Raw genomic sequence first — 26,649 nt, forward strand, 5'->3', positions numbered from 1 at the left:
CTCTGTGGTTTAGACCACAGCGCCACCCGTGTCCCTGTTATTGTCCTATACACAGAGATAAATAGAAGGGCTGTCCCATATTTCCTCCTCCCCTTCTACTTATCTCTGTGTATTATTGTCCTATGCACAGAGATAAATAGAAGAACAGGAGGAAATATGGCACAGCACATTGGCACAATGCATGTTAAGATCCCCAATGAAGATCGTATGTAGTTCACTAATGCATGCCTATACAATTTATTATATTGTATGTGCTGTGCTTAATCTGCCTCTCTGTTTTTATACTCCAGACAGGAAGTAAAATCAGGATGTTTATAGTGCCCAGGATAGACTGTCCATACATGGATGTTGTGCTGCATTTGGCTTGGCATATCACAAACTGAGCAGGCCTCCAGTGATGGGTAAGGTACAGTGTGTGTGTGTGTGTGAGGGGGGGGGGAATTACACTCCCAAATCATTGCACACCAGAAAACCTTGATAGGTTATGAGCTTTATCCACACTCTGAGATACATTATAATGACAGGCTCTCTCTATAGTCGGCAGCTTCTTCCAATCCTGAGATCACTTTGGTAAGATGCCGGTGCTGTAGAGTTGCATATATGGTTGGATGTAATAGTCCAGGAACTGCCACACAGGCCGCTGATATGCCTCTGTCACTGTGTGATTGGAAAGGCAGGCAGTGAGGATGAAGACGGTGACTAGCAGGATGGTCAAGACAATCACCAGCAGGACACCAGCAAAGTGCCACAAGCCTATCAAGACCCAGGTGATCTTTGTCCTGTGAAATAAGAAAAGAGAAGCCTGCAGTTTATAAAGACAAGCCAGAGTGACATTGTCCTTTCTTGGTCCCAAGTGACAATCTGTTGATGGGGCAAAATGAGCACATAAGAAGAAGAGTTTGGATTTGATATCCTGCTTTTCACTACCCGAAGGAGTCTCAAAGCGGCTAACATTCTCCTTTCCCTTCCTCCCCCACAACAACCACTCTGTGAGGGGAGTGAGGCTGAGAGACTTCAGAGAAGTGTGACTAGCCCAAGGTCACCCAGCAGCTGCATGTGGAGGAGTGGAGACGCGAACCCGGTTCCCCAGATTACGAGACTACCGCTCTTAACCACTACACCACACTGGCTCTCAGCAGCTTCCGAAAGGTTGTCACTCAGACCAGAGAGAACTTTGGGCTTTTAATGAAGGAGAATTGACTCCAAGGGTTTTTAGGAAGTGACACTAAAAGCACCTCTGGGAGGGCCCTTTCGTATTATCTGAGCACATTATGATTGCTGGTTTTGTAATGCGTTTAACTGGTAGAAATCCATTTTGGCTGAAAATGAAGATACATTCATGCCAACTAATGTTGACATTGCATTCCAATTACAGATGAGGAAAATGCAACACAAACACCTTTATTTAAACATCTAATACCAAAATAGCCTAATATGAACAATGCAATGGGCCATTTGCTTCCTTCCTGTCTCTATGGTTCCATGGCTAGTATGTTAGATTTGAATGTGGCAGAATCATGTTCAAATCCTTGTAACAATAAAGTTTTTTTTGAAAGGGTTTAGACCAAGTCAGTATTCCTCACCCTAGCCTACTTCACTGGAAGTTGGAGATGATAATTGTTAAGTACTTCAGAACACGCTTCAGAGAGTATGAACAATATGCTTTGCTGCTTCACCCATCCCTGTACCCTCCATGTCCAGTTACATGCCTGCTTGTATGCATCTCCTTTTAGTTTGACAGCCTCTTCCTTTTTTACCTTGAATGGGCCTGATTTGTAGAAGATGCTAAGTAGCAGGCCTGGGAAAACCAGGTGGACAGGGCTGGTCACACCTAACAATAGCTTCCATTTACTTTGCTCACTTGTTGTACCTATTAATTAATCCACATCAGAAAACGGGCAATTTCAATATTAAAGACAAGCATTTGAAAACACACACATCAGTACTTCTTCCACATATCTTGATGGAAGGAAGTCACTGTTATTTATTTGCATTGTCTGCATTCGTATGTACTTTTCAATGCTCTCTGTTTAGCATCTGGAGTTTCTTCTTCTTTATTCCCTTTTGCCAGTGGTACTTTCAAAGTTTTGTGGCTAATGAAGGTTTCCAACCCGTAACGGAATCTTGCTGGATTTGTTTAGTGCTAGCATTGTTTGGAACAGGCAATACTGCCATGGACGAAAGGTAAAACCCACCTCCGAATTCTGGTTATTTTATGGAATTTGGTACCATAACCAGTTAATCATAGAGTTATGAAAATCCAAGCAGAAGTCTCACACAGCCTCACCATAAATAATGGGGACCAAGTCACACTTCCCAAAGTAATAGGACTACATGAAATATAAGCCAGAGGCTATTGCTGCAAATGTCTGCATTGTTATAAATTTATGGGTGCATGGTTTTAAAAAAGTGAGAAGACAGTGACAAATAGTAAACATTTTCTTCACTAACCTACCACCACAAAGCTGTTTCTTCACCAATTTCTCTTCTCTTCGCATTTTTTCTTCCTGTAGTTAAAAAGAAAGTTGGAAGAAGTTACCCCTCCAACACACATACACTTGTAGTAGTAAATGATCAAGGAGCTCAAAGCAGTTCATTACTGGGAGTTTTAAAGTTCTAAATTGTGTGACTCTCCAAAGTGAAGTGAGGAAAATGGAACCGGCTAGCCAGGCAATTTATCTGTCGCCAGAATAGCCATGCTGCCAAATGAAAACCACAAACTTCTCCCACCATGCCAGCTGTTGTGAGGCAAGCACTACAGCAGTTAGAACAGCACCTATGGCAATTTTAACTGCTTGTGATGAGCAATTATATAATAAGAATAGCCCTTTCTGAATGAACCTAAAGGCTATTTAGTCCAGCACTGTGTTTCCTAAAGTGGCCAGTGAGATTCCTTACCACTGTTATTTCTCAGCCACTGGCATTCAGAGGCAGGCTGCCTCAAATGTTGAAGGTAGCATATAGCCACTATGTCTAGTAAAACAGCAGAAGTGCCACACCTATGCTTGGGAGGGGGTTTATTGAAACACAGCACAAAGGCTAAAATTGGGTCACGAACCAACAGCAAATGACAAAGCATTCCCTTGGAGTAGTGTTAGGCTCTTGTACCAGATTCAGCGCTTTGCTGCCACTGCAGAGGCGATTGTAAGATCAGAACTTGTAGGACAGCGCATTCCTATTGGCTTTCTAGCAAGAGAACTACTACAAAGCATCAGTGATGTAGAATGTGAGCTTATGATGCATTTGTTGGCCACATAGCATGCAACACACGTCTCCTTCCTTTCAGAAGCTGTTAAATAGCATTCCCTCTCTACCTTCACATCCAAACACAAGGGGCAACCAAGCCGCCAATGCTGCTGCCCTGACTGCTGCAATAACTGTGTCAACGTTATGTATAGCATAAAATCAAAACCTTCCTGTTTATTGATCGATGAACTAAAATTCATGCTCACAAGACTGACCAGATAGCTTTCTCTTTATTGGGTAAAACAAGATTACTGACCAGTTCAGCCCTGGCCATTTCATACATCAAGCTCTTTGGGTGAAGGTTCAAAAAACTTGCCTGGCAACTTGTTCTGATGTCTGAAATAATTGAAAAAAGGTTGGATCATTAGCAGATTTTGTAGCAGCTATTCTGTCTCTCTGAATTACAGGAATGTCCTCTTTGCAGCCCCAAACAGGGCAATGCGCAAATTCCTCTGGTTCCTTGAAGAAGAAAATGTTGTAAGGCACATGGATAAGCCAGATTCTGGCTCTCCCTGAGGGAGCTGGCAGCCTTCTAATCAACATTTCATGATAGGACATGTAATATATGGCATATGGATGTAGGAGATTTTCAATTCATCCACATTTTTAAGTGAACTGACCTCCTTTGCTCCTCAGGATCTAATGCAGAGATCAGAACATAATTATATTTCAGATTTCACCAAATTTTACTATACAGTTATTCACTCCAATAACGTACCAACACAGTATGTATATTTAGGATAAAATATGTTTGGAAATACATAGTTTACATCGAAGTAAAATACTGTACATGCTTGAATATTGTTTTGTGATAAAATATGAATTTATGTACACTTCTGTATTTGCATTCAGTATGGCTTTTATTTTGAAAAGAATTAGGAGATTAATGTGGAAACATAGATGGAATGGGTTTATGAATAAACACATGTGAAATTGACTAGAAATGGATTGATCCTGAAGTTATTTTGATATAGCATGCTACAATGATACATGCAGAGCCAGGATGTACCAAAATCCAAGAATGACTGAAGATCACATTGTAAGCATAACACATCCACATTGACAGGATGGTTTGGTTATAATGGTTAAAATGTGGCAAAGGATAGATTCCCCCACCTTTTTTTTAGTACATATGTACATGATGATAAAACTCCCTTTAATGACTATCAATTAGAACTAAAAGATAGTTCCCTTCCTCCCAATTATTTAACAAGGCAGACAAATATATGCTGTTTGTGGTATTGGAGTTCAAGCTCAATACCTGGCCCAACATCAAATCACTGAAGGAAAAAGAAGATTAAAAAATATTTCTCTTGCAATGCTAGTGGCTAAGTACATGCATAATAGTTTAGGATGCAAAGTAAAACACTTCCAATTTAACTCCTAATAAGTTAATGCTCTTTCAGATACAATGTAGATTCTCTGTGGGTTCTTTATGAAGCAGTTCTCTTTGGCTATGAGGACCAATGTGGAAGTGCATAATAAATGCTTCTGAAAATGAGGAATCCCTTTAATTTATGAATTTATTTCCCAGATCATGGTTGACAGTGAATCAAGCTTTCAAGCAGCCATTTCATCATACATAAAATCAATTACTGACTGCTCTGAACTGAACTGAACTCTGAAGAGCCAGATGGCTAAAAGGTAGCCAGCATGTCTGGAGAATAAGAAAGAGGAAATTGGGAATAGCTTTGAGAGCACTTGTATTACCAAAAAGATGGCCCATAAGCAGTATGTCTGTGGAGCCATATAGTTTCCTTTTACAATAGGAGGAGCATTCTCTTCTAGTTAGTTCTATGATGTCATTCTGTTTTATCAGCACAAAGCAAACTGCTGGCATTTTCCTGAGATGTACAGTGGTACCTCGAGTTACAAACGCCTCAGGTTACAAACGCTTCAGGTTACAAGCTCCGCTAACCTGGAAGAGTTACCTCAAGTTGAGAACTTTGCCCCAGGATGAGAATGGAAATCGTGTGTTGGCGGTGCAGCGGCAGCAAGAGGCCCCATTTAGCGAAAGCACGTCTCTAGTTAAGAACAGTTTCAGGTTAAGAATGGACCTCCAGAACGAATTAAGTTTGTAACTAGAGGTACCACTGTACACCATTGCAAGTGGAAAAAGCAGTGTGATAGAGGGACAGTCTTGAGGAGCACTTGTGGTAATTCTGTTGTCTTTTGGTGGACATCAGAGATACATAAATAAAGAGTCCATGGCCAGGGAAAAGCAGGGTTACAGAAGAACAGTGTGTCTGGCCAGAGATAATTACATTGAGGCATGGCCTAGCCCAATGCAGTTTAAGTCCAGACCATGTGATGTGTATGTTGACATAAGCAATTCATGAAATGAGCAGCCAGCCAGAGTGATTAAAACTTGAAAGGTTGGGTTTGAAACATATTTGGTGAAGAATGAACTATGGATCCAGATAAAAACAGAGTGATGAGTTTACTGGCCTTTGGTCCAGTAAATCAGTTTTGCATTTTGCAAAGGTTCACTTCCATCAGCACCTATACCTTGGATAGTAGACTGCACCTTCTGGGTCAAACCCTGGCACAGCTTCATCAAATATAGCTCAGGAAAATGATATGAATCTGCTGTTTCCTTGACCGCTTGCAGTCATAAAATAACCTCAGCTATTCCTTGCTGTCTCTTTAGCTCAGTAGTATTACATATGTTACAGCTGAAAGCTGTGCTCTTCACTAGAAGAATTACATGACTTTGATTCATCTGACATGCTTTCAAGGACTGACACTGGCTGCAGAAAGGATTGGACTCATAGAGGAGTCTTACCGAACCTTGTCTTTCGCAATAGCTGACAGCTCATCCTGCAGGCTTTCTCTCTGTCCTGAAGAACCTGAAAACAAAATATCAGCAAGTCCCCTTCAAGTTTCTGTTTCTTCTTCCTCCCCACAGACATCTCTGATAATCCCCACAGATCAAGACCTAGAACAATTTGTATACAGTCCACAGGTAGCTGGCGTGCTGCCCTCCAGATGCTATCCATGTACACTCCTTGCTTTGGCATTTTATGGCCTCTCCTCCCCAACAACCAATGGGGAATACCAATCCAAATATTCAGAATTCCCAAACAAAGCAGTACTTTCCTAGGCATGGTTACTCATAAGTAGGGGTGGATGTGTCTATTTCAGTTCTCTCAGTTGCTCATTTTTCAAATATAAAATTCAGTTCTCCACATTTACAGTAATTGTAATTTTTTAAGAAAAGAAAATTCTCATGAAAAATTATCAGCATTTTAGTGTGAATTTCTCCTAACAAACACATTGTTGCATGTAGCTTTCACTAGTGTACACATTATTGCAAGCAATATTCCTGAATATGATGCATTTTTGTATGCTATTTTCACTAATATATTTTATTCACACTTCCCCTTAATATATGCATTTTTTAAAAAAAGATTTTCTTGGTTTACAATATATATGCATTTTTTGTAAACATTGTTTGGCTTAGAGAATTGCATTGCAAAATTTGGATAAAGTGTGAATTTCAAAAGATAATTGTGTTTTGGTTTGCATGTTGTTTTGGAAAGCGTGAGTGTGATAGATTCAGCTTTAAATACACACTGAATCAAATTTTTTCCTGCACCCCTACTCAAAAGTAAGTTCCACCATGCTCAGTTGTGGTTACTGCCTGGTAAGTGTCTTTAGTGCTACAACCTAAATTAGGCAGCTGTTGCTTTCCATATTCAGTTCATCAATGGTTAAGCATTTCACACAGATACCTGTATTTTCACTTTGTATTCTTGTATATACTCTTCTAGTTCCCAGATTTGGTGTTTCATCTGGAAAAGAAGAACATGTCTTTTTTCTTTTGCCCCATCCTTGTAATGCTTCTTGCCTTGGGTTTTAGTCAGCACACTTAAATTTTTGCCTGGTATGATCATACCAATTCCAGGTGTTTCATCAATGTTCAAGGGATAGATCAGACACCACTAGGGACGGCCAAGCAGCCTGATGCCCACCTTGAAAATCAATCAGACCTCTTATCTTTTAGTTTGAAAACCTGGGGGGGAGGGTTGGGATTGAGCATTGGACAAGAATAGGGCCTGATTAATGTCAACCTTCCATTGCCTTCTAACCCCCCCCCCACTGGGCGGCTCCCAACAGAACATTAAAAGCACAATAAAATGTCAAACATCAAAAACCTCCCTAAACAGGGCTACCTTCAGGTGTCTTCTAAAGTCAGAGAGTTGTTTATCAGCTGGAGATAGAGAAGGAAGTGATGCTTGGGTATTTCTTATTTGGGATGATGTGGCTTCAGCCAGTGTAGTGCAGTGGTTAGAGAGTGCTGGACTAGGACCTGAGAGATGAGGGGTCAAATCACAATCCAGCCATTAAGCTTACTGGGTGTAATTGGGACACCCGCTGTCTCTCAACCTAACCTACGCTACAGGATTGTTATCGCTAAAGATAAGTTTAATTTGCATAAAAAGCAATGTTGGTATGCACTGAAGTTTGCAAAACTAATTTAAATTTTGCATTTGCAAAGCGGAGAAGTCTGCATTAGGGAGAAGGTTTCACTCTGGCAAATGTGCCAGAAAAGGTTGGATGTTTTCGGTTCAGCCTTTATGCTAACTGGTGACTGGAAAGCCAAGCAGAGAGCTCTCACAGCAAAAAGATGAAACATGACAACTCAATGCCTTAGTCCGTTGATGGAGAGAGCAGCCACAGCAGTGGCTAAGCTCTGCAATGATGAACAAGCAATTTGCTTAGGCTTTCTCCTGGGACCAGGTAGAGGAAAGTATATCAAACAGTATTAAGGACTTAAAAGAAGACGGGACTGCATTGTTTGCTGTTAAACAACAACATTTTTACTTATTTTATAATTTACTTATTTAATTTGTTTACCGCCCCTCATCCAAAGATCTCAAGGTGGTTCACAACTCAAGAATACAAAACGAGAACTCAAAATACATCATAAAAACAAGCACACCAAATAACTCCCTTCCCATAAACATATTAAAAGGACATAAAATGTAACCAGTCAAAGCCAAAGGCCTGGTTAAAGAGAAATATTTTTGCCTGGCATATAAATGTGAATGAAGGCCCAGGTGAGCCTCTCTGGGGAGAGCATTTCACAAGTGGGGAGCCACTGCAAAAAAGGCCCACTTTCATGTTGCTACCCCCCCCCAGACCTCTCGCGGAGGAGTCACACAAAAACGGGCCCCAGATGATATTCACAGGATTCAGGTCAGTTCATATGGGGGAAAGCGGTCCTTGAGGTATTATTTTGTATCTTATATTGTTTATTTGTAACCATTCTAAAACTGTTTCCACTAAAGCTTTGAAACATTTTTCTACTTTGCACATGGTTTCAGATCAGGGATTCCATTTGTAGCAACTGTAACAGTTAGGCAGATAATATGGGGAGGGAAAACCCATGTATGCCACCTTGGACTCCTTGGAGGAAATGGAATGTAGGGAAATAAATAATAAATAAACCCACCAGCAAAATTGTGCATCTTACAGCCTAATTGATTTCAACGGGGGGTTAGCCCAAAGCAGGGGAACCTAGAACTGCTTAACTTTGGCTCGGCTGTCTCCTATATATGATAATTAAGTTTACCTTTGTAAAAACTTCATCCTCCTCACCACAGGTCAGTTTGCATTCCTGGAGCTCTCTCTAATTTAAAATAAACATATAAATTTTCAGTTGGCAACATCTCTGAAGCAAACACATGTAAGACTTTTATTTTCCACTCTGGCCAAGAGATTCAATCCTCAGTGAAAGGGAATGGCCGCCTTCCCAGAAAACACGCCAATGCCACTTGTACTGGAGACCTTCTCAACAGATTGTGCCTCTCATCGGAAATCCATGTGAGTGCCAATATAGCAAAGTATACACATTTATGGGACGCGGGTGGCGCTGTGGTCTAAACCACAGAGCCTAGGGCTTGCCAACTGGAAGGTCGGCGGTTCAAATCCCCGCAACGGGGTGAGCTCCCATTGCTCGGTCCCAGCTCCTGACAACCAAGCAGTTCGAAAGCACGAAGTGCAAGTAGATAAATAGGTACCGCTCTGGCGGGAAGGTAAACGGCATTTCCGTGCGCTGCTCTGGTTCGCCAGAAGTGGCTTAGTCATGCTGGCCACATGACCCGGAAGCTCTACGCCGGCTCCCAAGATGAGTGCCACAACCCCAGAGTCGTCCGCGACTGGATCTAATGGTCAGGGGTACCTTTACCTTTATACACATTTTTATATATCTTTAGAGAAGTTTAGATGAAGTCCTTCTAAAGTATTCAAAACGCATTGAACTAAAAAGCTGGTGGACACTAACAGAGCAATCCAAACCCTCTTTATGTCCTGCTGAGGTTGGGTTGGGTAGAGGTGTCTCTATGCCCAGCTCTGCAGGCTAAGCTGGACTTCCACCAGCCGATGACGATGGAGTGACACAAGAGTCACTCCACTGGTGCAGCACTTCCACCTGCTAGATAGCAGTGAAGTCAGTGGAATTCTCATTAGTAGTAACCAGCAAAAGCCCCAAAGTGGGGTGGAGAAGGGCTGGGCAGGCATGGGATCTTTTGGAATCAAAGCCAGTCTTGCTACCATCACACAATGGCATTGGACCCAATCTGGGCCTCATCTTTGTGACAGCTCTAGGCTGGCCTAGTGATCTTCTACACATACACACCACCTTCCACCTTGGCCACCATGAACCACAGAGGTACATATGTGGCTGTAGTCTCACAGCCCTATGGCTGTGGGGAGAGGTTTGCATTGCATCCTAAAAATCTTCCAAATCCCCAATTGCACAAAATGAAAATGACCTGACAATATTTTGGACTGCCATTTTTTCAACTGTCCCTCCTGTATCTGTTATACCCAGGTGCTAGTGTGCAGAGCCAGAAGACTTTAGCACAGTGCAGCAAAAGAACTTCATCTATTTGGAGTTCCACGTAAACAGGAAATGCGGAGGTGACCAAAACAGGGATGTGTGAAATCTTCTCATTTCCCCCGTATATATGCCACCTTCACAAATACTGCTATCTCCTTTTCTCAATTGCCCAAGTATTGTCCCCCATGTATTTTGTATTAATTCCAGTGGGCACTTCTTTTAACCTTCCCCCTCCAACCTTACTTTACTATTGTGGTTCTATAATCTTACTCACTTTTAGCTTGTTGACATGGCAGCATAGCTGCAGGTAACTCTGCTGGTTGATCTTCATCGATGCAGTCAATGCTGAGCTCTGGTTTGGGGCACAAAACACACAAATATTCAGATTCAGTCTCACCAATCACTGGCCAGCCCAAACCTTTGCTATTCTGTTACAACCTCAGTGTTTAGTGGGCAAATCAGAGATGACCCTGGCGATCCTAATAAAGGATCTTCCTTCCTTCCTTCCTTCCTTCCTTTCCTTCCTTCCTTCCTTCCTTCTTTCCTTCCTCTTATTAGTGGTGTTTTCTCTCAATTGAGTTAATAGGAGCTTCAAGGTAGGGAGGGAGGAGTTTTAATGGGGCAATGTCATGGGAGGAACAGGTAAAACCCCCTCGCTTAGGCCACACCCATCAACTTCCAGAAAGTCAGGTAAGGGCAGTTGCTCAGTGGAGGGGTGTGGTTTGCATGCAGAAGGGCCCATGTTCAATCCCTGGCATCACCAGGTAGGGCTGGGAGAGGCCTCTGCCTGGAATCCTGGAGAGTTGTGGACATCAGCGAAGGCAATACTGAGTTAGGTTGGCCAAAGATCTGATTTTGTGCAAGGGGGTGTCCTGTGTCCCCGTGTCCCTAAGTCCCAGTGGGGGTGCTTGTAAGTAAAACAAAAGCAATGGGAAATCACCATCATGGATCTGCTTTGTCATTTTTGGCTTTGCTTTAGACATCCGTTTCAGAACGACTGAGTGGAACAGTGGTCTATCAAATAACACTAATATTTATTCCAGTAGAAATTAAAGAGTAACTGCAAAGCTATGCAATGAAAGGACTGCGGTCTGTCAAAGCCTAGAGCTTCAAGCATAACATTGACTTCTACAACAAGAGAGCGTACAATGGAGATATTCAGATATGCATGGTGTTTCATGCCTACTTTAAAAAGGCTTTGGTGCTGCCAACACAGGCATACAACAAAGAAAGATGAGCACCAGGGAGATAATAGGTGTATTACATTATTATTATTATTTTTTAAAGGGATTCTTTTGACATGACTGAATGAACACTAATGCAACAGTGTCAGTTTCCATTTCCATTTCCATTTCATTTCAGAGTGGAAATCTGATGCAGTTATTCAGGACCAGCACAACACAAAGACTTGTTAATGCACCCAAACACATCCAGTGTTCCTTCTGGTGCATTTTCACCATGCCAGTCTCTGCACTGCCTTGCCCATCTCCCTCCCAGGAAGCTCAGAAATGCTAGTGACAGATCAGGTGAGCATCACCGCCCCGACCCAACCACTACAGGTGTGAATACTTCATCAGAAATCCAGCCCACTACTCAACCTGCGTTTATTTTTCCCATCTGTTGACTTACTTTCAGTGGTTTCAAATGATTATACACTTGCAGCACATTCGCAAACATGGGGGAAGATAGGATATGGTGCACATATGGAATTCAGAGGAAACCTAGCTGATTATTGTTGTACCTTCTCAGAAAGCATGAAGATCCTCAAGTGTAAATTTTCATTCTCCTTCTCCTGTGAGGGTAAGAAATTGCCACAGTTAGTTGTAAAGATACCCGACCCTTTGGGCTGCAGCTGAAGGGATGCAACAATTCATTACAAACTAAAGAAACCCCTCAGAAAGCGTTACACACCTCTCAAAGTCCTAACTCTCCAATTCTAAGTTCCAGTGCTGCTGAATTTGAATGGGCTGGTGGAAAATGAGTTTCCTGTGCTGTGCTAGCCCAGGCAGATGCCATAACAGCAGCAAGTGTCCTCTGCTGCAGTCCTCCCTCCTTCCTGTTTTGTAGTGGTGTGGGGAAACACCAGAGGATCCACATGATAAATAGCTGTTCACAGATGGCAATATGGAAAGCCTCCAGGCGATTGCTTTTGCAGTCTCCTTATTTGTAGGCAATGAGCCTCCCGTTCATAAGGCTCTCCCTTAGATTTGTGTAAGTTATTCTTCGCACAGCGGATGAAACATGATGAATACAAATAGGTCTATACCTGGTGAGGCCTATAGAATGGAATCTATATAACTGAAGTATTCATGCTATAGAAATGTGTATTTCTATAGCTTTTGGTTTGCCACCTACATGGTAGGACAGCCTTGACCAAGGTGGTGCCTTACAGATGTTTTGGACTATAACACCCAGAAGCCACAGGGAAGTATGAGTTGTAGTCTAAAACATCTGAAAGGCATCAGCTTGGTGAAGGCTGTTGATGGAGGCTATTGATTCTATGGAAAATACCATACTAGTAAATGTCCAAAACCAATACGGTTTTTCTTTTAAAAGAATGATTATGGAATAATATCATCAGACAGTGTTCACAAAGCCAATAAATCTTTGAGTTTTGTTGTTTTAATGATGCCATGCAGTGTGTGTGTGTGTGTGTGTGTGCGCGCGCGCGCATGCTTCAAACTCTGATCAGGAAGATTTCTTTTACCTACCAGCTTTTTAAGATACTGCTCCTCTAAAGATGCTGTTACAGTCTCTTCTTCCTGATTTTTCTTTGTGGCTTCAATCTCTGTTTCTAAATAGGCTATTTTCTCTTCAGCTTGCTTTTCATGTATATGGTTGAGGTAATAATAATAATAATAATAATAATAATAATAATAATAATAATTCAAAGACTTGTAACCCCCCATTCTGCCCCAAACAAGACCATCAAGGCAGCTAACTATCAAGAGTAAACACTGATGAATAAAGAAGTATGCAACAATTACTTAAATAAGAATTACATTTAAAATAACAACGATTTACACCATCCAAAAATATTTAACTGGCAGGGGAAACTAAGAGTTAAGCTTATTCTAGAGAGCGCTTTAACAAATTGCTCATCTGAGCAACAGCAGCAGTTTGTGCTTCTCCGTGAAAGGCGAAATAGAATAGAAATACTTTATTGTCACTTGTACCACATGTTTACAGTGAGATTAAACATGGGGAGGGACATCATCCAACTCTCCCAGGTCAGGGGGCTCCAAAGCTCAGGTGCACCACTGAGAAGCCCTCTCTGACCTGCCATATTGCCATCAGCTCAGGGTAGGGCATAGAATACGCCCTTCGCTAGACAGTCAGAACATGAGGGTTGGGTCACATAGGGGAAATCCATGGGGGAAAAGTATTAATCCTCCTTCAGATAATCTGGTGCAAAAGCCCACCTCACATTCTGTTTGACTGTAATTTGTTTGAAATGGATTTTCATATTGGATTTTAAAATCAATATAAACCACCATACAGTGAGGGTAGGTAAGGCATCAAATAAATAACACGAACGAACAAGAACATTTTAGGGCCTTTATGGTCAAAGCCAACCTTTTGAATGTCCCTTGAAACAAATCCAGAGCCAATGAAGTGGTATAGGACAAATAAGAACATAATATCAGGCCAATGACCCATCTAGTCCAGCATCCAGTGGCCAACCAGATGCCTGTGGGAAACCTGCAAGTAGGATATGAGCACAAGAGCCCTTTCCCTCCGGCCAGTATTTCCAGCATTGTATTCAGAAGCCTAACTACTCCAACCATCAGCAGAAACTGAGAACTGAATCGTGTTAAGCTCCACAGATACTTTTCAAAGGCAGGCAATGTTGGGCGAGAACCAAATGCTTGCCCTCCAAAAGCATGTGTCCCCCTGTGTGTTTAGTGCCTGCTATCTCATTCCTATCCTCCAAGGAAATAAAAGCCTCATACAAGGAAAGGGGGAGTACATAAGCAGCCACCAGAGGAGGGTTGCTCCTGCAAACTGCACCAAGAAATGATGCAAGAGCATCTTTTCCCAATGGGGATGATGGGGCAAGATGCCCAAGTGTGTCATTTCCCACTGTAGTGGACCATTGGGCTCTCTCATCACACTGGAACCCATATAGCTACGCTGTTGGAAGGACAGCTCTTTCCCACTGCAGAGGCCACCGCTGGATGCAATCCAGATGTGTGTGACAGGACCTGACTTTCCAGAGGAGGGTCCACCACCTGGTTACCAGGAGAAAACACCAACCATCAGAATTGCCCTCATCACATCACTGGGGATTTATAGCATGCAACTGATTTTTGTGAATTTTTCAGGGAAAACGTGGTTCAAAGCTTCTGAAAAATAATTGTTCCCAAGCTGGAATCAGCCATTCACTCAACACCCCATTGATTACTGATACGTGCCTTTTGAGCTCAGCTTTCATGTTCTTCATAGCTCCTTGTAAATCCAAATATTGCCTTGATGTTGTTCCCTTCCGTAATGAGGCAGTTAATTTGTTCTCTCAACCATATATTTGTATGCCTGGACTGGAAGATGGAGGCTCCTTTTGCTGCTATCCAACTGTCCCTAGTTGGGATATTAAAAGACAATATACAGTCCCTTACGTATTGCAAACTTGGGATCTAAGAAGAAAATGTGTTCAAGTTAAAGTGGAAGACCTACAGGAGGATTTCCATTTGTGAAATGGGGCTTCTCTCTCACCTTGCACACCCTTGAAATTGGCTCAGCGTGGGTCAGTGGGTCTGGAGAATCTCCAGGTGTTGAATTCTGACCATTACTTAACATATGCAGATGCATACAAATAATCCTCCTTTTTTTGGTGATGTGTAAGTTGCCACCCTGTTTCACGCTCCCCTCCCGGCTGACCCCACTTCCCTTAACTTAAGAACACTTACCGGTACCTGGCATTTTTGGTTCCTATGTTGACAGCTGTAAAGGCTTCAGAAATCTGCTGGCAGAAATGACATTCTTTTAGAATTTTTGTTTAACTTCCAGAAGCGAAATAATTGCACATAATGCTTAGTACAGACAGTTTTTCTTGTGGCATTGTTGTCCAGAGTTCACTGTTGATACTTTTCAGCTAAATCTTTTTCAGATGACCTCAGTAGTTTGTTACCATTAGCCCCCAAAAGAGCCACAAATAAGCCTTCCACATTATTTTTGCCATTAACAGAATGATAATGTCAGTTATAGAGTCTTGTTTTTCTTGTTTCCTTATTTTGTAACCAGTTATGTAAATCTGAAATTCAATTGTTTTCATTTAGAGGCTCCTCTTAATCCGAGGCCCTAAACGGTAGCTTACTTAGCTTAGAGGTCTACCTACAGGAACTGCTATCATAGCTTCAACGTAAGCTATAAGGAGGACACACGTCTCATTTCTAAGCCAGGTGGGCTTTACACAAAGAGTGGCACACGGCAGCAGTTGAAGAAGCAGAAACTTCCCTGATCACAACAGCCACCACCCAGTTCTTGGAGGGGTCCTGCTTAGCCTACTTTGAGAAAGGAAAGCAGAGATTCCTCTCTCACAATCCACCAACATGGAACCTTCTGCATGCAAATCAGATGTCCACCACTGAACCGCGACGCTTCCCCCAAAGGGCTCACTTTCAACAATGCCTGTGGGTTACAGTTATTATGGAGCTTCAGAACTATAAGCAGCCATGCAGAGACCCACCCTTGCCCATTAGCATCAACATTACCTTTGCTTCACTCATGTCATTCTCTGCCAAGAAATATATTCAGATATGTCTAATTTGATTTGCCCTGTAGCCTAGCCGAGTCCATGCATAGCCTATCTGTGTTGTGTGCTCTGTGTGTCTGTGTGACTCTCTCTGGGTAGTGTCCCTGCAGCCTCTGATGTCACAAAGGGCTTAGCAGTCTCCTAAGAGAAAGCACTCTGTGCTGGATGCAGACTACATACGAGGAATTGTTTGGTGAATTAAAATTTATGTTCACATCCTAGCTATGTTGCAGTCTCACTAGACAAATGACCTTTTCTCAGCTCAAGGGTCAATCTATATACAATGGATTATTTCATAGGATTGCTCTGAGAAGTGACTGATAATATTATGGACTCACATATTGAATAGTTTCAAAACCATATAAAAGGGGAACTGTCCAGGTACAGCTTCTCCCTTTTTTGCAATGCTTTGATGGTCAAAACTGCACAAGGTTAAATGTCGCAGTGTTTACAATTTTGAAAGTACAGGAGCTCTCTGAGGTCCTGGGCCCAGCTAATTCACAAGGTGAAAATACATTTCATAGGGTCCCATTGTGACTTTTTAAACCACTAGATGGCAACACAGTTCCACTCATTTGTATAAATACATTCTTAATTTTGCATAAAAGAGCTTCATTTTTCTCTTTGCTCCAATACAGCAGAAGTTTCCAGAGAATTATTTTTTTCCTCAGGTTCATTGTTGCATTGGAAACATGCTGGATGCCTGGCCTCTAGAATTTCTGGAGAAACTGAGGTGGGTAGAGAGGGAAATCGGCAATAGCTAAGAAAGTGAATGAGAAAATCTGCAGTGTATTTTAGGAATAAAATAATGTAACAGTTATTTTGAACACTGTATAGCCCAGTTCAGATAAGGCTTGTACCACTTCAGCTTGAAGATGAGGGCTCATTTATTGAAATGGGGCTGGGCTGATTGTCTGACCAAGATGAAATTTGGAGTTTGGAGAGCGGAGGTGAATATTAAAGTGATGTGGTGGAACATTGAGAAAGGGTATTGCCTAATATTTGCAGCAGTGTGGAAACAGGGGTCTATATTATAGCTCTTGGCCTAATTTCTTGTGGATAGCAAGGATGGGGAAAATGGGAATAGGAGATAGAGATAGATAGATAGATAGATAGATAGCATAGATAGATGCACTGCTCACTTTTGACTGTGGTCCAAGGCATCATTCATATGGAGCTTCTGAGAAATTAACCTGAGGGAATATGGACCTCACCAGAAAAAGGACTGCTACCTCTGACTTCACAGTTTAAACATATCCAAGGGTTGGGTTTTTCTTCTCCCCCTTTCCTAAAAAAAATTAACAATCCATTGTCTGTGCTGTCTCAAGTAATGATAAAGTGCACCTGTGGCCTCGCTACCACTGAGACATGCTTTGGAAATTTTGGCCCAGAAATGTCCCTGGGAAAGATGCTACAAGACAATTTCCAGTTCCCATTTTCAAATAATGCCTCTGCAGTAGGGGGATTGCTAAGGGACAGGGAAAAAGAATCAATCCTCAGCCAGCTTGTAACTATAGGTATCAGTTAACACCCCACCCGACAGTCTCGGGATTCTCTCTCTTCCATCCTTCTTAGTGGTGGGTGGAGAGGTCTGGCAAAGGTGGAGGTGGACTTTGGCCCAGCCCTACACTGAATGCTCCTTAACACAAATAGTCCCTCTGCATGGGAAGCAAGCGTCAGGGAGAAAGGACAGGGAGATCAGGCCACATGGGGTTTCTGAGTCTTGTCAGCCTGTCAGAATGAACCTGCTTGCAAGCCCCCCTCAGACCCTGCTGGTCAATGTGGGCACAATCATGGATAGAGGGGTTTGGGATGGCACACCTTACCCTGCACCTCCCACATGGTTATGCTTCCACGATGGCTAGAGATGGTTTGTAGCTTCAGGGTTATGACGGCAATAAATTATGATGGGGTGATGGATGTGCACCCTGGTCTGAGCTCCTTTTACATTTTGAAAGATTCTTTGTTTTAAAGGCACTTGATGCAGCAATATTGATGAAGTCAAGCAGATCTAGGTCTGGTCATGGATGGATAGCAGAACTCCCCAGAGGAAAGCTAAATGTAATAAATAAATAAATTCCAAACTAAGCTGACATTAATTGCATGAGTGCACTTAACTTGCATGGTTGAGTTATTTAAATAATAGCCATGGGGGAATCTGAATAGCCTGAAGACTGTGAAATGGGTGGGTGAGGAGAGGGAGTTCAACCCTTTCTCTCCTTGCCAATAAAGCACCACTGCGAAGCTACTGTTTGCACTTCAAGGGAAATGGGAGTTTTCCCTGAAGTACAAATGGCAGCTTTGGAGAGAAAGTTTTTGCCCAGACTGTTGCAGGGAGAGAAAGGGTTAAACTTCCTGACCAACCCATACACAGTCCTGAAGCTGCTCGGATTGCCCTGTGGCTGCTATTAACAGATCAAAAAGCAGGCATGTAAATTGTATGAATGCCACTGATACTATGTCTAGCTTAGCCTTCACACTGTGCTAGAGCACCTGCCTGATCCTGGTATTTTGCACGGGACTGCCAAAGAGAGCCCTATCCACTTGCTTTTCCTTCTTGACATCTCCAAATGTTTGATTCCTCCTGCAAATAGTGCGGTATCATGGCAATAGCAAGGGGCAGCCCTCAGTGCAGAAGTACTGGAAGCTGTTGTAGGACACAAGGGTGGTTCTAAGGTTGGGCCCTAACACAGAAGAGCCAAAATTCCAAAAAACTAAGAGCTGTTCTCCTGCATCAACAGTACCACCTTGAAGCAGTTTGAAGCATTTGGCTATTATGCCCAGTCCTTGCTGCAGGGGAGGCATTGTTAATTCACACTGTGTTCTTTAGCTGACAGCATGTGAAGCTTCTTTCGGGGTGTATAACATACAGAGGAAAGCACACTTTATTAACTCCTCCTTGCTGGCTTATTAAACCTGGCTAATGGTTGTTTCATACTGAAGGAGCAGTACAAAATTGCTGGAGCATGCCTATGAATTATGGGCTGTGTCTGCAGAGAGAAAGTACTAAGTCCAACTAGTTTGGGCAGGAGTTTAACCGATGCTTTCAAATCAAGAGCACCGTAGATTATCAACAGAAGGTGTTTCTCTGCCAGTGGCTGTCGAGTTGGGAGGCGTATTTATTCTTGGCTCAGGGATTGCCAGGCAATCAGTGAGATAAATGTATGCACAGGCTGCTACTGAGATACAGCTGTACAGCTGGGGATGTGCAGGATAGGTGCACAGCATTGCAGCCTTGTCACAAACACAGAGCACCACACCTTCTCCCCCTCCTATGGAGATAACCAATTTGCTTGTGTTGGCTGGCTGTTTTATTTCATATCGGAAATAATCACAGATGCAGCAGGAGGAAGGCTAATTTGTAAGGTGGGAGGAATCATTGGATTATAATTTGATATCTGCAGCTAATGTTGGTAGGGAGGCTGGACATGATGTCATTATTCATTGAGTGAAGAAGGGCTTGCTTTTGTCTGTCCTGAACATACTGCCAATCAATCAACAGATTACTAGGCAAAATCTGGCTTGGGTCCATGTCTGCAAATGATCCGCTACATCATAGCTTAAACGTACTGTCCAGCTAATAATTAAAAGAGGCCGAAGACCCAAAGGTTCCTAGAATTCAGGAATGAGATTTGGGTTACACAATTAAATCAGCATTTGAAAGAGGGTTAACAGACTGAAGATGGCTTGAGGGAAGTCAGAGGTGACACTAGCAGGAAGTGGAGAGGCTGGTTTTTCTGAGATCCAATGCATATTCATCATTGGAACAGGTTCTGAGTGGCTTTTGATCCAGGCACTATAGGACAGGGATGTCCAACAGGTTGATCACGATCTACTGGTCGATGCCCGGGAGGTTTTGGTAGATTGCTGTCAATCACTGGCTCCTCCATCTGGCCCTGGCCCCCTCGCCCCGCCCTCTAGATTGGTAGAACGAAAGATGGAGCTCTCGCTGTGAGGCTGACTGTTTCAGAAAAACAGGGTATATCACTGCCAGTTTTTAATTGTGTGAGTAGATCGCAGTCTATTGGAAGTTGGCCGCCCTGCTATAGGAGATTCCTACGGTGGCCAAAAGTGCTTTCTGCTCCATTTGTTGCACAAGCTCCACCCCTTCTTGGACAGAGGATCTTGCAACACTAATCTGTGCTTTCAAAGCCGTTTGGCTATCTCCTGTTTGTATGTACAGAGCCTAGGCATGCACAAGTTGTGGTTATGCACACAGGCTCTGATCTCAGGTTCAGGTGAAAGCATTAACTGGAGTGGGGGTGCAATCCTATTTCTCCCACCCACACATTCACATCCCCTTATATGCTGTATGAATAGGGCTAATGACTGTAAGCTGCCCAGAGTGGCTGGGGAAACCCAGCAGGGTGGGGTGGAATAATAATAATAATTCATAAGCAGAAGTTGGGATTGCTGCATGTACACACTCCTGAAAAAACATGGTTTCCTGCGTTGGGATTCACGTATATGCAGAGGTAGATTTGTGTACTTGAGGAAGCCCTACTTCTCTAAGAAGGAAGCAGAGCACCTTAAGACTCTCCAAACAATGTGGAAAGATAGGAACTGAGGGGGAAAGAAGAATGAAAAATAAACTAATGATGATGAAATTAAGCTATATGTTACTGAGCAATATATAAAAATGATAGCTGTTTTTCAGCTATAAGGAGTGGGAGAAGGGGTGGGAAAGAATCTCCAAACTTAAGCAAGGGTCATTTGAAAGTGGCCCTTAGCATATGTTTCAACTGTCCCAATTTAAGCAGGACATCCCATTTTTTTTGGGGGGGGGGCTGCTGTTGTAGAAGTCACATGACTTGTGGGGCAGTATAGTTCAGAAAGACGCATGTCCCAGTTTTCTTCTGGGCCATGTTGGAGGGTATGCCTTAGTAGAGCTGGAGCCACACTTGGATCATAAAGGTGATACCACTGACCCTTCTGTGCCAGCCAGAATTTCCAGGTCACAATTAATTCAAAAGCATGGGCCAAGACTAGCCAGCCCAATGCCATCCAAATGTTGTTAGATTGCAACTCACATAACCTCTGACCAGCTGGCCATGCTGGCTGGTGCTGGTGGGAGCTGGAGTCCAACCAGAGGGCACCGCGTTGGGTACTCCCGACCTAGGCTGCTTCCCTGCAATGGGGACAAGAATGCCAATGGCTGCTTGAAGCATTCCCTTCATTGTCTTTGATTTCCACTTCCCACTCTCTTAATGCTTAGCACATTCCTTTGCTGGGATTCTATCCTGAGGGCTTCTTGTGGATTTTGTAGTACAGCACTTTGCTGTCATGAGAGTGAAATGCCGACCATCCTTCTCTGCAAAGTCCACTTTCTGAAGCGAAAAGAGGAGGGGGGGCGCACGCGAATGTGCTTTGCTTCTCTCAATCAATATTATCCATTAAGATCCGTGTCTAACAGTACTGAGTCCAAATGAATAACTGAATGAGCTGCCTCTTGCTCTCTTAAAGACTTTGAAACCGTAAATGCACTCCTAAAAGGAGCCATTTGATATCTCCGCTCTATCTGGTTGTACAAAGGGTGGCTCGTTCAGATGAAATATGGGAACAAAATTGCATGCTATTTTGATAGGGGCAGAAAGCAAAGAGAAACACATCTTCATTTTTCAGTTGGATTAATGATACAAGGCCTCACGCTCATGGGTGTCAAATGCAATAGATCGGATTAAATCTGTAGAGCTGTGTCAAACAGATGAATCCAAGCTAATCTTCACATAAAGAGAGCTGCAGCCCAGAGCACAATCCAGTTAAATCTTGGTACTTGGATTCAAGCCACTTTACGGCTATAAGCCGGGTGGTCAGTGAGTCAGTGGTCAGTGAGTCAGTAAGTCAGTGAGTCGTTCACTGAATGCTCTGCGCTGGACCAAAGGTCCATTTAGTTTAGCAGTTTCCCTCTGACTGTAACCAGCGGTGGAAGATGCTGGTGAAATTCAATGGGTTGAGGAGTACTTACAAATTCAACACAGAAATAGGGATGCAATCAGGGGAAGACTTTGGAGCAGAAGTCTAGCATCCAACTCAGCACAATGAGCAAGAGAGCCCCCAAGTGCAGCAGAGTTGGCTTACCGCTTTTGAAGTAAGTGGAACAATACACAAGGGTAGTAAATGTTTTGCTCCCCTAGAGATGTTTCTGGACTACAGCTGCCAGCCCTCTCAGTAAGTGTCATTGATGCTGCTGCCGCCAGGAAGTTAGCACTGCAGCTCTGCCTCACTAGGGAAGTCTTCTCTGAAGCCCAGAGTATAACATGATCTAAACTGCATTGCTGCATATAATGGTATAACATGGGTCAGCATGGTGGGAAAAGGCAGTTTCACAATTCTCGGCCACATTCTCCTTTAAGGAATAACTGCACCATCACCACAATGAAAGGGCTGTCTTATCAACAACGCAGCCAGAGAGACAGCATCCCTCCTGTTTTGCCACCACAAAGATACCTCTCTACCTCCCTTCAGTGTGTGCTGCTTCCAAAGGTGCCTGAGGTAAACATAGTCACTCGGTCGATCACAGCCCAAGATGATGTTTTATATAACAATGAATGGAGTTTCAATTTCTCTAACCGGGAGAATTACTTTACTGCCTGGAAGGGCATTCTGGCATATTTGCATGCATTTGAGGTTCTGCGGAGTCTGAAACTTCTTTGTTTAGGTTAGCTTGTAAGTGTGCACCACAGGAATCTGCACAGCACACAGCAATCTGAAGTGCCTTTGCTTTTCTCTTTTGCCAACCCAAGAGTTTGCATCGGCTTTTAACAGCAATTGAATGTTCTCCCTGATTGTGATTTGTGTTCTGTATCAGCAGCACCGTTTGGCATTTGCTTGGTCAATACTGTATTTTTCTAACAATCAATTCCTTTTTTTTTTTGGTCTGTGAAAGTTACCCATGTTTTTCATATTGATCGTTTTAACTGAGTTTCTAGAAGTTAAAAGGGTACATGAGAAGAGCCTGTTCAATCAGGCGAATGGCTCATCTAGTCCAGCATCCTGTTCTCACAGAGGCCACTCAGATGCCTGTGGGAAACCCAGAAGCAGGGCCTGAGCACAAGAACACTCTCCCAGACCTTCCAAGTGTCCCTATTTTCCAGGGATGTCCCTGATTTAGAGAAGCCGTCCCGGTTTCTGATTTGATCCCAGAATATCCCACTTTTCCTTAGGATGTCCCTATTTGCATTGGAGAAATGTTGAAGGGTATGGAGTTATCCAACCCCCGAGCCGTCTGAAGGCAATCCTGTATAGGGAAGGTTTTTTATCTTAATGTTTAGTGTTTTATTATATGTTGGAAGCTGTCCAGAGTGGTTGGGGAAACCCAGTAAGATGTGTGGGGGTATAAAGAGTAAAATTATCATTATGGAATGGGATGTCCCTATTTTCATCAGACAAATGTTGGAGGGTATGCTCTCCCCTCCTGCAGTTTCCAGCAATGGGTATTCAGAAGCATTACCACCTCTGATTACAGGGCAGTGTGCAATATAAAAACACAAAAATACACAACAAACAGGGCATTCTTCAGGTGGAACTCATTGGAACCAAGTTCTGGCACCTCTCAAGTGGGCGCCATTACCATTACAGTCATACCTTGGTTGTCAAACGCCTTGGTTTTGGCTCCCAAATGCCACAAACCTAGAAGTGAGTGTTCCAATTTGTGAACGTTCTTTGGAAGCCAAATGTCAGGCAAGGCTTCCGCAGCTTCAGGGGCGTTTCTAGCCCCTTGGCTGCCCGGGGCGGGAAGCCAAGAGGCACCCCTGGGGGCAGGGTGTGCATGTGGCATGACGCATGTGCACAGCGTGACACCCCGCCCCCGGAGATGCCGGGTGGCAGCTCGTGCCTGCGCAGGGGGAAAAAAGGGAAGCATAGCGGGCGCTTGAACGTGCCCACTTTGCTTCCCCCCTTTCCCCTTTCCTTCCTTTCCCCCTTTTTTCTCCCCTTTCAGCCACTTCTTTCAGTGCGAGGGGCGGGCCAGTGAGGAGGGTGCATCACGCTTGTCGCTGGCAGGACGCCCCCTCCTCGCTGGCCCGCCCCTCGCGCCGAAAAAAAGCTGCCCGAAGGGGAAAAGGCAGCATGCACTCATTCGGGGCCCACCCGGCGGGGCGGGGTAGACTAGGGTGGCCAAAGTGTCACAGCCCCTCCCCTGGAACCTGGGGCAGGCTGCCCCACCCCCTTGCTCCGCCCCTGCACGGCTTCCAAATGTTTTGGAAGTTGAACGGACTTCTGGAATGGATTCTGTTCGACTTCTGAGGTACCACTGTATAAGGGAACAAGGGAGGCGTTCATGGTGAGTTCTGGCACCTCTGTTTCTAGAAAAATAGCACTGGTAACAACCAATAGTAATAAACGTCTCCCTCCGCTGCCCAGTTTAAAAGGCCATAGATTAATTAGCCAAAGGCCTGGGAAACGAGGAATGTTTTTGCCTGGTGCCTAAAGATACACAACGAAGGAGCCAGGTGAGCCTCCCTGTATGCTTCTTTAACATTGCTGTTCTCACCCCACAGATCACAGCTTAATCCTTCCTCCCCATTAGACAGCTGAAGGCTCTCATCCACCTGATATATGTTATATTCACTTGCAATGACATAGCCTGTCCTGCACTGAATTTTGAAGCAGGGTGTCTTGGCAAACCGGTGATAACACTTTTACCTTTTTAAAAAAGAAAAGAAAACTTTAATAGAATTTTAATCTCACAGTGATCTTGTTGTAGTTATTACAGAATAGCTGCAGCCAAGACCCGTTCGGCAGCATTTATTCTCTGCATAGGCAGGGATGGAAGGGAAGGGACGTACCAGAATTGTATGTCAGTGTGCTTTGATATGCAGCAAAGCAGAGTCACTACGGACCTGCTTCTCACTCAGAGATTTAACTTCTAGAAACCCTGAGAGGGCTGGCATGGGGGGTGGGATGGGTGGGAAGGAGAGACAGAAAACCAGGGGGAGTGAGAATGTTTGAGTGTCCTAGAAAAGGCCCCTCTTTTCTTCCTAACATAATATTGCATGCAACACTAATGTCTCACAACAAATGAAACTGATCATAGAAAACACAACTTGAATAGTGTGTGTGTGTGTGTGTGTGTGTGTGTGTGTGGCATAGCTAGCTAGTTGGGATACTGAAGAAGAGAACTCCATGCTGCAACATTTTGTTGCCGGTCCCAGTTGTAAGGTATATTTCTTAAAACTTTACAACATGATACAGTATGTTAAGTAACAAACAGCATAGTATTCCCCCTCCCCAATATTTAGGGGAAATGTTTTCAGTGTTCATTATGGGAGACTCCAATATGTAAAACATCTATTATAGAAGCCTCAGTGCCTGCCTGCCTGCCTTCCTGCCTGCCTATCTATCATCTATCTATCTATCTATCTATCTATCTATCTATCTATCTATCATCTATCTATCCATGTGAAAATCACAGCCCCTATTGATACACACGCACACACACACACACACACACAGAGAGAGAGAGAGAGAGAGAGAGAGAGAGAGAGAGAGAGAGCACACTCTCCAAATAGGGAGAAGTTTCAGGAGTCCCAGCACATGTCTTGGGTTTAATTTCCCTGGAATGGAGGTTACTGGAGACTTACTGTGCTTGTATAATATAAGGTTTGTTTATGCACACACATACACACAAGGTGAGCATAAAATGGAAGGCTCAAAGTCTCAGCACTCCAACAGGTCCTCCCCCTCCCCCTTATGTTTCTACTTCTTGGAGGTGGGCATAGCTTTGAACTCAGCACAGAGAGCAAGTCAGGCCTCAGTGTCTCTTTTCCAACTCTAGTCCCAAAGCTGCTTGACTGTTCTTCTTTCTCTCATACACACTTATTAAACTTGCACTTCATACTAAAAAGTCCCAAAGTGATTTACAATAGAAATAACATGTCATCTCCAGGCAGTAGTAGGCGGGGGAAGGCATGCCCCCTTCAGCTCACCTTCCATAAGTGTCTCCATCTTTTTAGTTTCTATGGCAACACTTTGGCGCAAGCTCACATAGCAAAGCTGAAACTTAAGAGATCCTGGCAAGGTTACTGACTTAACAAAGAAACTGGTTTGGTCATTTTTCTTTTGTCTGGCCGTTTCTTACAGCTACACAATCACAGGGCTGGAAGGTAACCTGAGAAGGCATTCATCTCAATCCCAATCCTATACAGTACAAACATTTCAGAAAGGAATCCAGTTTTTACAGCTGATCAGCCACATTGCTAAGTGGAAGCGCTTTCATTCCATACAGCTCTCTCTGCCCCAAAGTTAATGGTACTAAATCAGCTTAGGCCTAATGCCTTTTAGCTTAATTTGCCTGGGTTGTACTGCTTTCTTGTTCCTCATTGATATATATGTGTTGTGGAAGGGCTGTAAATCAACGGGTAGAGCATGCTTTGCTTTGAATGCAAAAGGTCCCTAGTTCAGTCCCTGGCATCTTCAGATAGGCTGGGAAATGTTATTGAACTACAATAACCATCATCCCTTTCTACCGCCCATGCTGGTGGTGACAGATGGAGCTGTAGTTCTACAACATCTGGAGGGCAACAGCCTAGCCACCTCTATGTAGATAGTACTGAGCCAGTTGGGCAGTGTGAGTCAGTATCACATTAAAACTATTAGCCTGACATTTTGGAAGACAAAGTAACTTAAGGGTGAACCACTACTCCCAAGTCGTTTGAAAGATCCCCAGAAGTGAACTCATCCTTGAGCATCCTTCCTATAGTTCTTTCCCCCCATTCTTTGGGTATAATCTGTCCATTTTCCTATTTGTGCCATTACAGAGCAGAGGAGCGAAAATGTGTTTTTCTTCTTTGAATTAAAGGGTGTT

At 43.4% G+C, this 26,649-nt stretch overlaps 1 protein-coding gene across 1 annotated transcript; it reads right to left on the minus strand.

Annotated features, from left to right (window-relative positions):
• Positions 1–478: 478 nt before the first annotated feature.
• LOC117047221 lies at positions 479–15,943 on the minus strand. The gene is given in 15 exon segments (XM_033150119.1): positions 479–779; positions 2,452–2,507; positions 3,503–3,556; positions 3,558–3,582; positions 6,032–6,074; positions 6,077–6,095; positions 6,981–7,040; positions 8,825–8,881; positions 10,368–10,445; positions 11,835–11,885; positions 12,805–12,915; positions 14,499–14,559; positions 14,561–14,671; positions 15,007–15,056; positions 15,805–15,943. Coding segments are annotated over 15 exon segments (1,008 nt in total). The 5' UTR covers positions 15,820–15,943; the 3' UTR covers positions 479–562.
• Between the last annotated feature and the right edge of the window lie 10,706 nt (positions 15,944–26,649).

Source organism: Lacerta agilis, chromosome 5 (assembly GCF_009819535.1).
Source record: "Lacerta agilis isolate rLacAgi1 chromosome 5, rLacAgi1.pri, whole genome shotgun sequence".
NCBI classification, from domain to species: domain Eukaryota; kingdom Metazoa; phylum Chordata; class Lepidosauria; order Squamata; family Lacertidae; genus Lacerta; species Lacerta agilis.